Below are 16545 nucleotides of genomic sequence, written 5' to 3' on the forward strand. Positions count from 1 at the left end.
TTTGTAGATTATCCATCTACGTAAATTACCCACGTCTCATCACTTGGCCAATTGGTGATGTCTGGCAAATTAGTGAATTCTGCCAGAAAATCAGCCAGCGCTTGACCTTTGAGAGAATTCCGAGGGAGAAACGCAATGTCGAACTCTCCCAGCTCAATTGCCCAATTAGCTAACCTTCCTGACAAATCTAGCTTTCTTAATACTTTCTTCAAAGCGTACTCAGTCAACACCCTGATAGTATGAGCTTGAAGGTAAGGTCGGAGTTTTCTGGATGCTATAATCAAGGCGAAAGCCAGTTTCTCCACCTAAGGGTATCTTTCTTCAGTGCCTCGCAAAGCTCTGCTAATGAAGTACACAGACTTTTGAATTCCTTCTTCTTCTCGGATTAATGCAGCGCTAATAGCCGTTGGAGACACGGCTAAGTACAGATACAGTATTTCTCTAGGCATTGTCTGACTTAGTAAAAGTGAGCTTGTTAGATACTTCTTTAGCTGCCCAAAGGCTTCTTCACATTCATCAGTCCATTCAAAAGCCTTTCGCAAGACTTTAAAAAATGGAAAACATTTATCAGTTGATCGTGAAATGAACCGATTTAGCGCCGCTATCCTTCCTGTCAATTGCTGGAGCTATTTCAAATTTCTTGGAGACTGCATATCTAAGACAGCTTGTATCTTCTCAGGGTTAGCTTCTATTCCTTGGCTTGACACCATGTAACCGAGGAATTTCCCTGACGAGACTCCAAATGACATTTTGAAGGATTCAACTTCATCCTAAACTTCTTCAAGGTTGCAAACGTTTCTTGCAAGTCGAGTCATGGCTCTACGGCAACACACTCTTGACCAGTATGTCATCAACGTATAGCTCCATATTTCGTCCGATCTGGTCTCAGAACATTTTGTTAACCAGCCTCTGGTATGTTGCCCCTGTATTCTTTAAACCGAAGGGCATGACTTTGTAATAGTACAGGCCTCGGTAAGTTATGAATGTAGTTTTCTCACGATCTTCTAGATGCATGTATATTTGGTTGTAACTAGAGAAAGCGTCCATGAAGCTGAGTAAACCATACGCAGCCGTTGAGTCCACCAATGCATCAATGCGGGGTAATGGAAAGTTGTCTTTGGGACAAGCTTTGTTAAGGTCAGTGAAATCCACACACATCCTCCATTTTCGATTGGATTTTTTAACCAATACTACATTGGCTAATCAATCGAGATAATAAACTTCCTCGATGAAATGAACCTTGAGAAGTTTCTCTACTTCTTCTGCTATAGCCATATTCCGTTTAGGAGCAAACTTTCTTCTCTTTTGTTTCACCGGCTTCACACTTGGATCCACATTGAGTTGGTGGAGAATGCCTTTAGGATCAATTCCTAGCATATCCTCATGGCTCCATGCGAAAACTTCCAAGTTCCTTCGAAGGAAGGTGATGAGACCGTCACGGACCCTGGACTGATCTGTGTCCCAATCTTCAAAATCTTGCCTTCATCAACTACCACATCTTCCAGTGGCTCGACTGGCTCTCCCTTTGGCTCATTTATGCTTTTACCACTTACTGTACCAATTACAATAGGAGTCGAATCCGAGACCTTCTTGAGAGACGTATTGTAACATCTTCTCGCTTGAGTTTGATCCCCCTTCACTTCTCCGACTCCTTCTTCTGTCGGGAACTTCATCATCAAGTGGTACGTTGAAGTCACGACCTTCAACTTATTCAAAGCAGGTCGACCGATGATGGCATTGTAGGCACCTGGTCGGTCAATAACCAAGAAATCTACCATTATAGTCTTCTGCTTAGGTGTCATCCCTACTGTTACAGGGAGTGAAATAATGCCAATTTGCTGGACTTGCTCCCCTGCGAATCCGACCAGAGGAGAACTAAATGGTTTGATCCTATCGCGATCAATAGCCATTTGCTTAAAGACCGGCCAATACAGGACATCGGCCAAACTTCCATTATTCACCAGAATTTGATGGATCATATGGTTGGCCACCATCACTGTAACTACTAGTGGATCGTCATGTGGCTGCATTACCCCCCTAGCATCCTCCTTAGAGAAAGAAAGGACCATTGAATCCTTCCTTGCAACCTTAGAAGGTCTCTGCACTATAAAGACTTCCTTGGCCTGTGTTTTCCTCGCATAAGCCTTTCTGGTCGAGTTGGACTATCTTCCACCAACTATTCCCCCAGAAATAGTGTGAATTTCACCAACCACTCCTTGATCCCAAGGGGCTCTCGGATCCTCTCTCGGACCATCATCCCGATCACGTCTTGACTCTCGTCCCCCTGCGTCTTGGTTTGCATCCAGTAGGAGGGGCTGTTGGTGAACCGCATCTCGATTCCTTTCTCCTATAAGGAATCTCACAAGCCTTCCATTTCTGATGAAAGTTTCAATTTCCTGTCGCAGGGTTATACAATCTTCCGTCAAATGCCCATGATCGTTATGGTACTCACAGAACTTCGTCTGATCTCGCTTATTCGAATCACCCCGCAACTTACTCGGCCACCTGAAAGCTGGGTCCCTTCTAATCTCCATGAATACTTCATTGACTCTGGCATTCAAAGGTGTGAACTTTCGATCTTCACGTCGTCGGGGTTCTATCTTTGGAAATGATGGTACAGACTTCTTCACTACTTTCTTCTGGAATTTCCCTTTCTTTGAGTGGACATTGCGGGTAGTTCCTTCTTGGAGTCCTCCTTCTCTCGGTCTTCTTCCTCCTGACCTTTCATTAGAGCCTTAATCATTTCCTTCTGATTGATGTACTCTTCTGTCTTACTTATAAACTGGTGAAGAGTTATCTCTGTCGAACTCTTTGACACTTCGGCCATCAAAGGCCCATTTGGCCTGACTCCGTGCCATAGGGCGGATAACACCGTTTGATCACCTAGGTTCTCCACCAACAACTTCTCTTTATTAAACCTAAGCATGAAATCCTTCAGTCTCTCCTATTTTCCTTGACAAAGGGATAGTAAACAAGCTGAGTGCTTCTTCCTTTTTTGGGTTCCCAGGAATTGGCTTAAGAAGAGGCACTCGAGTTCTTTGAAATTATCCACCGATTTGGTGGGCAATCTGGCGAACCAATCCTTGGCTACTCCTTTAAAAGTGAGGGGAAAAATTCTACAGGCAATTTCATCTGAAAATCTATGAAGGGAAAAATGAGCGCGGATACTTTCCATATGCTCAGAAGGGTCACCATTCCCATCAAACTCCTTGACACGAAGGATCTTGAAGTTGTCAGGTAAGGGGAAACCCAACACTCAATCGGTAAAGGGCAGGTTGGTATTGTCCATAAGCTCTTCAGCAGGGCTTTTCTCTTCCTTGACAGCCAACTTGCGATTTAACTCTTCGTACTTCTTTTTAAGATCTTCTATGTCAGCACTCATCTGGCCTTCATTCCGCCCATTATGGTGGTCATCTTGATGATGTTGGTCCCATCAACGCCTAGTGTGCTGAGACCTCTCTGGGTTCTCTGGCTCACGACATTCCTCATTCTGGATAGTAGTATGAAGGCTGGCTTAAACTGAACTCGCATCTTCATCGCGATTGGAATCGGCAATCCGTTTCCCATTGTGGATTTCCGCACATCTTTCCCTCTCACGCCTGTCTTCACACTTTTTCGCTCGCCTTTCCTCGCGCTCTTGGTCCCTCTGGCTATTGCGGCCTTCAGCAACTGTGAGCCTTATAGCCAGGTCTTCATTCTGTTTCTTCAGAGCCTTCATAGACTCAATCATCTGCTTCATGAACTCAGCTAGATTGGGTGGTGGTGGTGCATTGGAGGCTCCCGCAGTAGAACGAGTAGTCACCATATTGGATTAGTGGATAGTAAGAACTAATGAAAATCAATGTTCCCACAGATGGTGCCAAACTGTGGAGGCACAGTTCTCCTAGTGATGACGTGGCATGCCTGAAAGCTTTGAGTTGACCAACACACCAGTGATTTGGCTGCACAACACAGAAGAAGAGAAGGATCGAAGAGACTGGGGGTGAGCTGGCGGGGATACTCCGATGCCTAAGTCAGAATGAGAGATAGTATAAGCAACCAAAAGAAGAAATGAAAGCCAAAGTTGCGCTTACCCCCTTATGAAGAGATCATCTGTCGTTTATAGGCATGAAGTATTGGAAGTCCCTTCACCAACGAATCACTCTTCTCTGAGTTTCTGCGATGCAGTTACTGACAAGGGATTTCGGTGATCACTCTCTCCGAGATCTTAAGGGATCAAGATCATAGGATTTGGTGGTTGCATGTATCACTTGATTTGGACATTTGTAAATGATTGTTGAATAATATATTTGATTTGCATTTTAAATAGATATGGCAGCTTTTGAATAAACAAGATCACTTATCTGTTAACAGCTGTATCTTTTAAGATACCCGAGTTATCCTTGTAGCCGAGACCTGTGTGTCCTAAGTTAGTCTTGGACTGAACGGTCTCGGCTCAAGGGTCTCGAATCCCATGGGTCTCGGCTAGAAGGTCTCGGATATGTAAGTCTCGGACTTGTTTGCCTGAATCCTTACTGGGCCTGGGCCTTTCCATGATTAAGATGGGCCCGAGGATTACCAGATATTTAATGGTTTGATCTATGATCCAACACATATCAATCTCATTTATAGAAATTATCATGAGCATGAAGCTCTTACAAGCAACCATAGCCAAAGCTACGAGGTTACAAGCGTCACAGATGATGTATTACATTCCAGACTCAAAACCAATCCACTAACCCATGGCTAATCTACATATTAAAAGACAGATATGTGCCAAATAGACTCAAACTAATGTATAGGTAGTGCTTATTTCTCGGAACTAAGGGTATACAAACCCCCAATCGAAACTCTTCCTCCTCGACCCGAAAGTCAGGATAACGTTCACATCCACAACTCAAAGGTCTGGACCATAACAAATAACGTAGAGGGCATCACGCATGTATATCGAGGGGGGAAAGAGCCTTATTACAAGCAAAAAACAGGAAATAAAGAGACTAAAACTGAAATACAAACATAATAGAAAAAAACTAACAAACAACAAATGGAAACCAATAGAACCAGAAAAAACCGGAGAATCACACTAAGCGGGAAACGGCAGCCGGAAGGAAGCCGATCGCGTGCTGGCTAGAAATCGACACGGAAGGTGGTGTTGGAGCTCATTGCACGGGGGACATGAGGAAAGACCTGACAGCGGACGGTGGGCGGCAAAGCGGGCCCGGAGGAGATCGGCATCGCACACAAAATAAACTGGGGGGAGTTTGAGTGAATCCCCCAAGAGCATCACCCATAAAGTGTGACAAACAGGCAAGACAACAAAAACAACACACCAAAATACACGGCAAGAGACAAACATAAAGGAAATGAAATAAAACAACTAGAAACGACAAAAACAGCCGGAGAGAACCGAAATTAAACCACATCCTGAGAGACGGATCCAGTGCAAAAGGTGTGATGGGCACTGGCGGATCTGGGTAGCAAGGTGGTGGAGCAAGCGTCGAGGTGGACCAAGTGACAGTCGGTCGATCGAGCAAGACACAAACCAGAGCCAAACCCGACCCAGCAACGGGCGTGGCGGATGGAGAAGGGCAAAAGATCGGCTTCCAAAAAACCCTAAAATCAGAAAAGGGGCGGAGAGGGAGGGAGAGCAAGAAAATGCCCAAAGAGCAAAGGACATTAAGTAAATAGGCTAGCTTTAGGGCATGGGGAGAAGATGATGAGGGGGAGGAGGGGGGAGGGGGAGAATAGGGGTTCTCCCCCTCCGACGGTGCTCTCGGCTAGAGATGAAACCCTAGCAGAGAGCATATTGAGACTAAAAGAAGCAAGACCTTAACCTTAATTTTAATTAAATGCTAATTAACAATATAAATTAGCAGCGGAAATAATTTAATTATATAAGTACCTCCGGCCATTGTTTTGCTCAAGCGAAGTGAAGAAGACTCCTCAGCAATAGAGAATCCAGAAAACTAGAAAATAAAATTTTAGAGAAAGGTTTTTCTGACCTATGACTACCAGTATAATACCGTGTGAAATGATGGAATGCACATGGCTTTTTGTAAGTAGATCTTAATTGTTATTGATTTTGTTCCTCCGATCAAGGAGCAAAATCACTCAATGAAAAAAATTTCATAACATCCTTTTGAATTCCATAACATCTTTTGCTAGGATAAATTCCTTGATATTGTAACCTAAACAATTATAATAAATATAATCATAACTGAAATTATATTAAATATAATCATAACCTAAATTATATTAAATATAATCGTAAATAAATGTGGCATAAAGGCCATACCTAATAGGATTTTCTTACATTCTCCCACTTAACCCTTATGACACATAAATTCCTTATATGGTTCGGTTCTATAATATTGCCATTACTTTATTTATTCTAACCATTTATGGAATCCTTCCACCCACACAAGGAATACTACACATGAATCATGGCAGTAAAACCATTATATAATAAGTTATCCATTCCATGCATTACAATGTATAATATCTCCTAAATGAGTACCATATGGGCAATCAAACTTTATGAATAAACTTCTCATAAGTTATTCAGGTCCAACTTTATTTTTATTCGGGAAAACTTCACTTATCCCCTAAACTTTCGCGCTTTTTGCAGACACCCTCATTATTTAAAAACTCCCACTTTGATGTATCAATTTTTTTTTTCTTTCACTTTGCCCCTCCCGTTGGGATTTTGCAGTTAAATCAAACAGTCAAATGAGTAAAAGTCCATTATATGTGACATTCTATAAATTTTACAGATTTAAAATAGAATTATAAAGCATTTTGTTTATATATATATACACACACACACACACGTGCATATAGCAATAGCCATTAGAATAGAACTTTAGGTGAGTTTTTATCCAATTAAATATCATGTAGATCTCCTAGAATATAGGAAGAGATTTTATCTCTCTTCTCAACTCAATGTGGTGATAGGAGTATATACATATAAAAGAGGACTCTTTTAATTAGGAGATTATTAGTGGGGTTATTAGCCAATTAAATACTTGGGAGTCTTCTAAATTCTAGGATGATTTATTGCTTAAAAAAAAAACAAAAAAACAACAGTAGCCTCCAAGCTAATAATATTAACTTGTCTCTTCCCCTTTCTTTCTTGGACACCTGTATAGCATGCACAACCCAATCGATTTTTGACAGGCCACCTAGCAGCCACTTGTAATTCTAGAATACATGAGTACTCATTCTTCTCCTCTTGGCTTATTGTATAAATAGCCAGAAGGCTTCATTTCTATTCCTCACGTACTCAGAAACTTACCTCAAAAATTCCCTTACCTCAACAACAGTTTCTCTAGGTAATAAAATTCTACTATTTTTCTCCATTAATTATTCTGTCACCTTGAGAATGATTATATTTCTTGCTTCGTATGGGTTGAATAAATAGATACTCATGCCAATTTTCTATATTTTTATTGGGTTTTATATTTCATATTGGTTGTTGGATCTTGTGAACTCTAGTGGAAATTATGGAGTTTTGAGGTTTGATTTTTATATTTCTTGGGTTTTTGTTTAGGATTTCTATATGGGTATTTGTTTTAGGAATTCTGTGAAATACTAATTAAATGAGTGTTAGTTATTGGGTGTTAGCTTCTGTAAATCTTATGGGTTCAGTATTATAATCAATCAAGTAATTTTGTTATTTCAATATTGGAGTTTTTAAGGGCTGTATATATATATATTTATGCAAAATGACTTGGACATAATTTTATATATGTAGGTTAGTATATTTATGTGCAGTAATTTTTATGATTAGATTTTATGCATCACGTAAAGATCGTATATATGTAAGACTTGTAGGATAATTGAATAGCACTACACATGTACATATATATGTGTAGCCACATGTTTTATATATAGGGAAAATTTCACTTTATCCCCCTGAAGTTTCAGGAGTTTTTCAATTCGAACCACAATGTTTAAAAATTGGCAATGTACCCCCCTAATGTTTCAAAAATTTTCAATTCAGACCCTCCGTTACTAATTTCTGTCTAATTGGACAGAAATCATCCCACTTGCGTCTCACGTGAGATTTTGATGCCCTCTATTCCAATTTTGCATTCATTAAAAACCTATGAAATTACGTAATTATCCTCAATTTCATAGGTTTTAATGAAGGCAAAATTGGAATAGAGGGCATCAAAATCTCACGTGAGACGCACGTGGGATGATTTCCGTCCAATTAGACAGAAATTAGTAACGGAGGGTCTAAATTGAAAATTTTTGAAACATTAGGAGGGTACATTTCCAATTTTTAAACATTGGGGTTCGAATTGAAAAACCCCAGAAACTTCAGGAGGGTAAAGTGAATTTAACCTATATATATATATATATATGCAGCATTATTGGGTTTGGTAATTGGATATGACATAAGGATTATATATCTATAGTTATCTATGATATATTTTTGGATAAGATTTTGTATGTTCACACGAAAGATCTTTATAGATATATATGTATATTTACAATAGTTTAGACTAGATTATATGCATCACGAAGGGACTAAATAGATAGATGTAGTAATCTTTGAATAAGATTCCTATCGTGTGCAGTGATTTTAGGTAGGATATATATATATACACCTTGGAACTATAGAATCAATTTAATTTTAATTTTTCCAAAGATTTATTATTTAATTTTAGATTTAAAATTCCAGAATGCTCCTAAGTTTATTCTTGCAATTTATTTAGGTAAAAGGACAACTCAACTCAATCCATCAGCAAATGCCAGGTAAGGGGACACAACACCAAAAACCCTAACAAATTTTATTATAAATCTTTAGAAAAATGTTGGAGATTTTATAAAGAATTCACTTACATGATTTTCAACTGCACTTCCTTTCATGTTTTAATGCCAAGTTTTATTCAATCATATGTCATTGTTTAAGAATTTTACATGTTATAGTTACCCTATTTCATGATTTATGCATGACTGCAATTATGAATGAAAAAAGCTCTCAAAGTTCATGGCATAGCATACAGTTACAGATGAGCTTATAGATCATATGAAATGTTATATGTACATTCATGGTTATAAATGTTTAACCCAAGACACGATTATAATGACGATCGGTACAGCATAAGGTAGCATGGCAAGCACACCGAAGGATGGTTACGAGAAGGTGTGTGCTACCGGCCAGTGGCCTTCACCTAGGGAAGTTTCCAACCTGGTAGCTCTCCCTTGTGACGACAGGATGAGCATATAGGTCCTTCGGGACAAGCCAACATGTGCTGCTCATGGTAAATTTGTGGTGTCGGGTCAAAGGGTAAAACAATTAATTTGAAAGGAAAGTAAAAGGAAGTGCTTACTCATTTTGCAACTATCATGCGTATTTTGTTAATTATGTTATTATGCATAAATTGTTATTGTGCATGACAGAGATTTTAACATAGAAATCTACATAGCATGTTTTATAACATCTTGGTGTTGTGGCTACTTACTAAGTTGTCAAATTCACCCATTCTCCATATACATCTTTTCAAATTGCCCTATATATCATAGTACTGAGGACAAGGATACCGGTGGGCCTCTTGGTAGATACAGTCTTGATCAATTGGGACTAGGAGCAGTAGCAATAGAAGTGTAAGGAACTCCATTTTATAGACTAGACCGCTTGGGACAAGCATAGACTGTGTAACTTTATTGCTTATGAGATTTTTTTGAATACTAGTACATTATGTGTTTGTAATTTCATAATGAGAGTTTATAGTACTCAAGTGATGTTATATTTCTGTGGTGATCATATGATATGAGTATGTTTTTATTAAGAATATGTTACAATTACTCCTAGTCCCTTTACATCTAGAACTTGGAGGCGTTTCAAGTGGTATCAAAGCAAAGAGGTTCAGTTGATTGGGAGACATCAATTACCTGAGGCTATAAGTATGGATTAATTAGGTGATGATCACAGCTGAAGCATTAGGTTTTAATCAAAAGAGTAAGGATAAGAAGAGATTTTGGGGAATTAGGACTTACATTAATATGCACCCAAGGACAAGTTGATTGATGCAACACTAAAGTGGATGCTTTATAATGGTACCAATTTGTCTAATGCTTTGCTGACATTGATTAAGGGGAAGAATAAGACTCAAGCTATCATAATGACTAGGTTAATAATAGGGGAAGGTTGCTAGGTTTCAACCCCAATAGTCAAATTTTTATGTGGATAGCTTATTTAATATCAATGATTCTTAATATGTTATTAGTGATGCATCAAGAAGTAAAGTAAGTAACGGCTTCTAGAAATGATTGCATTTAAGTTAATGTTTAAGGACTAAGGTATAAAGGATCTAGAATTGAAGTACTTGCATGAGTTACATACCTAAGATTGATGTCGTTGACAGATAATGGTTAATAGGAGATTTTGAGGTCCTAACCAAGGTTAAGAGTTTCTATGGAATGGATTTAGAATATTCTATAACTTGAGGACTAAATTTTTAAGAGTGTGGATCTTGTTAACACTACAATAAATCTTGTGATAAGGAGGATTTATGATTCTTACAAATGGATATATTATGTACTGGTATGGTTTAAATTGTTTTAGGACGTGTCTTAAATTCAAGGTATGAGAAACTCTTAGTGATATTGTATTGAGGACTTTGAAAAGAATGCTAAGATTGGTTAAGATTAAAATTATTAGAATTATATCAATAATGGTCCTAGAAGTGACCGGATGATTAGTTAGTCATCATGGGTACTGAGGTACACAGACCCTGATATCTAGACTACGTGCATTTGAGATTTTTGTGGTTGGTGTTTAATGATTAATGAAAGGATTTGAGGTTTCGAATAAGACTAGGAATTCTTATAAAAATCGGATTTATAAATCTGCATGATTCAATAATCTTCACTATAAGGGTAAGATGGATTTATGATGTATATGTTTGGTAAAGTGGATAAGTAATTCATTTTGACATATGGGAGTCATAATTTTTGAAACATTGTGGTATTTTGACATTAGACTTTAGTTAAAGATGTATTATATTTTGAGACATCTTATGAGTCTTTAGGATGTGATTTAGGATTCAACATAGACATGATTTCCATGGACTAGTATGGGTTGCTAATTCTCATTTTCGAACTCGGTTGATCTTAAGATATAAGCGGCTATCCTTTATTTTGATTATGGAGTATAGATACTAAAGTTAATTGATGGTTCATCTTTAACGGCGTTTTGAGGAATATATTTCTTTGAGTAAAGTTGAATTCATAAGGACTATTGGATTATTGTTATGGTGCGAAGTAGTGAATTTATGGATGATTTCCTCAGAGGAAAATACATCAAAATTTTATTGCAGTACTTTGTTTGGAAGTTGTTTTTCGCATATGTATGATCAATGTTACAGTTAAGGTAGATAGTAGGAAAGATTATTATCGGCCAACAAAGAAAAATGTTAGTCTACATGTTTAATAGAACTAGGTGCAACCAATGAGTAGAGGTTCAATCAATCCTTTATCAAAGATTAATTTGGGGATTAGAGAAGATGATCAAATTCATAAATTATGATATGGCACTATCTTTCTTAAGGTTATAGGGCAGATTTGGTAAGTATGGGTCGAGGTATGATCATAGTTTAATGGTTTGATTAACACCTTGGCAATATAGTAGGAAGCTCATTATCGTATATGGGAAATTGGGAAGGAAGGAAGCCATTACTTGAGCCCAATTCAAGGAAGCATTTCACCGGCAGTAATCATCTATCTTTCAGACACCACATGACTTGCAGAAATGTGTAAGCGACTAATAGGAAAAGGATAAGACATAAGTCAGAGTATGCGGTTTTTAAGTCATTAGTCACATGTTCGGAAGAATATGGGTTAGACATAACTTTTGAGGTTGTCTAAACTGCGTCAATCGTAGGCTAACTAAAAGTGTTGTACTGGAGTGATTGTCTTTCTAGGATGAATTTGCATATAATTCTACTTTTGAGATATAGTCATGAAAAGATATTTTCAGAGACATAAATTTCTGAATTTTGATGCTTACTAAGTTTGCAGATTTATGGAATGATAAGATTGATAAATTAGCTAAGTATCATATTGCTGCTCTGTGAGTATATAACTTTAGAATCAGGAGATTAAATATCAAGGTTTTAATAAATGCTTGATAAACTCTGAAAAATTAGAGAAAAATAGGGTATTGAGGATTAATGATTGGAAATTGATTTGGTGAATAGGATTTAAATCAATAAGATATGAAGGTTTCCTAGTACACCAAAAACTTAAGTTAGATAAAGGGAAAAATATAAAAAAGCCCCCCAAACTACCAGCCATTTTCAATTTAGCCCCCTGATGTTCCAAAAGTCATAAAATAGCCCCTCAAACTACCAAACTGTTGCATTTTGGCCAATCCGTTAGTCAAAACCGTCAGTCTGGACAGAAACTACAAAACGACGTCGTTTGGTTACGGATAAGTTACAAAAATGCTTTTTTTTTTTTTTTTTTTTTTTTTTTAAGAAGGAGCAAAACAGCGCGGTTTTGCTCCAAAAAGGGTTCACTTACCCTAAGCAAAAGGGCGCTGTTTCATTTAGGGTAAGTCATTAAAACTCAAAATCTCCCAACCCACGCAGCACAGGTCATCCCCTTCACGCACAGCCTTCGTCGATCATGCCGATCGTCCCCCTCACGCATAGGAGCATTACTTGGCATTGCTCACAAGGCACGCTCTCACTGAAAATCTCACGAATCTGGAGTGATCCCATGAATTCGAGTGTGCCTCGTCTCTAAAATCTGGCATGTTCAAGACCCGCATGCCTCGCCTGGTTGCATAGACCATCTCCTCCTCAAACGAAGGGTGCCCATCGACCAAGACTCTGTGCACAAGCATCAGAGCCTTGAGGGCCACAATCCAATCGCGGGTCTTGCTCAGCCGCTTCGTTATCATGGCCACGCACGCACCGACATACCCTCTAGAATACGAGGTCAGGGTTACGATTTCCCTGATGTACTTCTCGTCGGCGGGGTCCTCGTCGTGGGTTGTCGCCTTTACGACCAAGACTTCGAGGTCTGGTGCTATGTTGCCAGCCACTTTGGCTATGCTAATGCTTGTCTGGTCTTTCACAGCCCCGATAGCCTTTCGGATCATACTGGGTGCCACTGTTGTGATCTATTGAAAAGTACAAGTGGGTTTCCCGGATTTCAAGATTTCGGATGAGAGAATTGGAAATGGGGATTACTTTGCTCTTTGGCTTAATTTGGAGGTGCGCAGGGGCGGATCTGGTGGAGAAAATGAGAGATCTGTTGACTTGGGTCAGTGCTGGTGACGGAGGAGATGGTCGCCGTTTTGCGGGACGATAGGATCTATGCGTGAGGGGGACGACCGGCACGATCGGCTGGATGACCAGAGCTGTGCGTGGCTGTGCGTGAGGGGGACGACCTGTGCTGCGTGGGTTGGGAGATTTTGAGTTTTAATGACTTACCCTAAGTAAAATGGTGTTGTTTTGCTTAGGGTAAGTGAACCCTTTTTGGAGCAAAACAGTGCCGTTTTGCTCCTTCTTAAAAAAAAAAAAAAAAAAAACATACAAGGGCATTTTTGTAACTTACCCGTAACCAAACGACGTCGTTTTGTAGTTTCCGTCTAGACTGACGGTTTTGACTAACAGAGTGGCCAAAATGCAACAGTTTAGTAGTTTGGGGGCTACTTTATGACTTTTGAAACATCATGGGGTTAAATCGAAAACGGCTAATAGTTTGAGAGGCTTTTTTATATTTTTTCTTTAAATAAAATTAAGAGTTTGGGAATATGATATATTTGGAGTAGATTTCTCGTAAAGGATCTCTATTATTAGGATAAACAAATTGTATGTCATGGTTGAGGTACGACCATATGCATAATCATGTAGGATCAAAAAGATGTATTTCATTACTGTATCTTTTGAGGATTATAGTAACTATGTCGACATGTGCAATTTTTGTTTAGCTCCTGCGGGTACAAGTTCTCATTTTTTCTCGAGTCAATAGATCGTTTAGCTTGAAGAAAATTTTCTATATTAATACCTAACTTGTCCACAATTGTGTTCTTTTCTGCAATATCATTTCGAGCTTATGCTAGATAGAAAATTTTTACCTTGTACATAGGGGTAGCATATTAGTGTTTACTTTGCCGGATTTGGATAATATCGAATAACAAGTATAAAATTATATAAGTCAATTTTAATTTGATCAATTTAATTAAACAGATAGGTTAGATTCATTAACCTTACCTTGTTAATTTCATATTAAATTTGTGTCAGGTTCGTGATTCGTATAAAAAATTGTCAGTTATAAATATTGTGTGTTAAATTCAAGCTGTGTCGAAATATTTATATAATATTATGTAGTTCAACTTTATCTCAACCAATTCGAGTCGTGTCAGTTTTTAAATTGTATTAAAAATTGTGAGCACGATCATATATGGAGCAGTAAATTCAATAATTGAAATGTGGATGCCACGTCCTTTATCTTTGTAACGAACTAGTGGACAACAAGGATGAATTTGGGTGGAAGGATCAAGGGACCCAAATTTTTTTGAAGGAGCTGTCTTGTTCAAGTCAGTGGAACATTATTTTCTTTCCTTAAAACTTTTTTTTTTTTGGCCTGTTTGGTGGAACAAATGTCATCTTTCCAACAACATCTTAATCACCAAAAAGCTTTGCTTTCTGAAATTTGTCCTCCATTTTCCAATTTCTTTTTTATTCATATTATTTTTTACAGTATTAATATCAATAAGAGCAAACTGAAAAGCACATTAGGATTAGATGTAATGAATTTTTTTTTTTTTGGATGAATAATATAATGAATTCATAAAGCACAAAACAAATACAATTAATTAATTAGGTCATCCCAACTCATCCGTAAATAAGGTACAATTTTATAAACAATAAATTAACATTCAAACTCGACCCACACTACAAGTAGGTAAAAAAAAAAATTAAAAATTAAAAATTAAGGGGTGGCCGGCCACCCCAGACCGGCTACCCCTTAATTTTTAATTTGTTTTTTAAAAAAAAAACTTGGGATGGGGCATTTTGGGGAAAAAAAAAGTCAGAATGGTAGAAAAACAACAATTTGGAAGTTTGGGGGGGTAAAGTGTCACTTTTTAAACATTGAGGTTAAAAGTGCAAATGGGTGGATAGTTCATGGGGTAAAGTGTATTTTTCCTTTTTTTTTTCTTTCTATTTATTATTTATCTTTTTCTTCACATAAAATAGTAATTCTAATTTCCAAATCCCAAAAAAATCCCGTTTTCTTTTTCTTTTTCTAATTCCAAATTTTACTTCAAGAAAAAGAGAAATATAACTAAGTAGTCTAAGTTGCATTTTTAGATTCTAAAAGTTTCTCTTTCTATCCATGGAGGTCAAGTAGGTTTATGAACAAAAATAACCTTCTATTTTTAAAACTAAAAAAATAATTAAAGAATGAGTAAGAGCCCGTTTGGGAGTGCGATTTCAGAAAAACAATCTACGTTTTTAAACCAAATCGCAATTTTGGAGTGTTTGAGATTGTGATTTTAAAAACGCAAATTTTAAAATCGTGAAAAAAATATGCGATTTCGATAAGCTGACGAGAGGGTGCTTATTTGAAAAAGTGCGAATTTAAACAAAGATCACGATTTCGATTAAACAAAAATTTGGCGCAATATTTACCTATTTTTGGGAGGGAATGAAAAAAATTACAAGAATACCCACCTAAAATAAAACCTGACCTTCGTTTCTCTTCTTGTAACTCTGATACCATGTTAAAATATATAAAAAATATAAAGAGAAAAAGCAAGAAAGAAATATACAAATTAAGGTGGTTCAACCTATGACCTACATCCACACGTCAAAGTCTTTTCTTTGCTACATCTTTCTTTCAATTGATAGAAATTGTACAGTAAAATGACATGTTTATAGTTGAATGAGGCCAAGAATACAATAAGTACATAATCAATATGTAACCTATGAGAATCATGAGAGTTACATAATTAATATATAACCTATGAGAATCATAAGAGTTATATAATCAATATGTAACACATGAGAATTAAGAAAGTTACATAAGAATCATGAGAGTTACATCATAAATATATAACATATGAGAATTGTAAGAGTTACATAATAAATATGTAACATATGAGAATTAGGAGAGTAAAATAATATATTAATTTAATTCAAAACAACTATTTTACGTTGTATATATATATATATATATATATATATATATATATATATATATATATATTGCACAACATTTCTTTTAGAGTTTCCACTAATCAATGTAATATATTCCAAATTGTTGCAGCTTATGATGATTGAAGTTTAGAACCCAAGCCCTTTTAAGTTTTTTTTATCATACTCCCTCTCTTTACTCTCTTTGAATGGATTTTTAACAAATACATCCAAAGCCTGAAGGCCCATCACGTATATTATTAATAACATTGCAGGCTCAATGTTCATAACATACTATTATCTACTCTTTCATCAAACAAAAGCCAATCATAAAATACAGCAAGCTTCACATGGCTCCAACGTGATTCTTCCTACAAAGACTGAAAACCCAACCAATAACATCCCA

At 37.3% G+C, this 16545-nt stretch overlaps 1 protein-coding gene and 1 pseudogene across 1 annotated transcript; both read right to left on the minus strand.

Moving 5' to 3' along the window:
* Positions 1–1370: 1370 nt before the first annotated feature.
* Positions 1371–1994, minus strand: LOC132169711 (uncharacterized). The gene has a single exon (XM_059580698.2). It carries the CDS (start codon positions 1992–1994, stop codon positions 1371–1373), a length of 624 nt encoding a protein of 207 aa, XP_059436681.2.
* Positions 1995–12649: 10655 nt separating this feature from the next.
* Positions 12650–13096, minus strand: LOC148589799 (putative clathrin assembly protein At2g25430 pseudogene; annotated as a pseudogene).
* Positions 13097–16545: the final 3449 nt, after the last annotated feature.

Source organism: Corylus avellana, chromosome 1 (genome assembly GCF_965113065.1).
Source record: "Corylus avellana chromosome 1, dhCorAvel1.hap1.2, whole genome shotgun sequence".
Taxonomy (NCBI): domain Eukaryota; kingdom Viridiplantae; phylum Streptophyta; class Magnoliopsida; order Fagales; family Betulaceae; genus Corylus; species Corylus avellana.

Bases quoted from the DNA above. Each gene is read 5' to 3' on its own strand.
- LOC132169711 (XM_059580698.2), bottom strand. From the start codon at position 1,994: ATGGTGGCCAACCATATGATCCATCAAATTCTGGTGAATAATGGAAGT.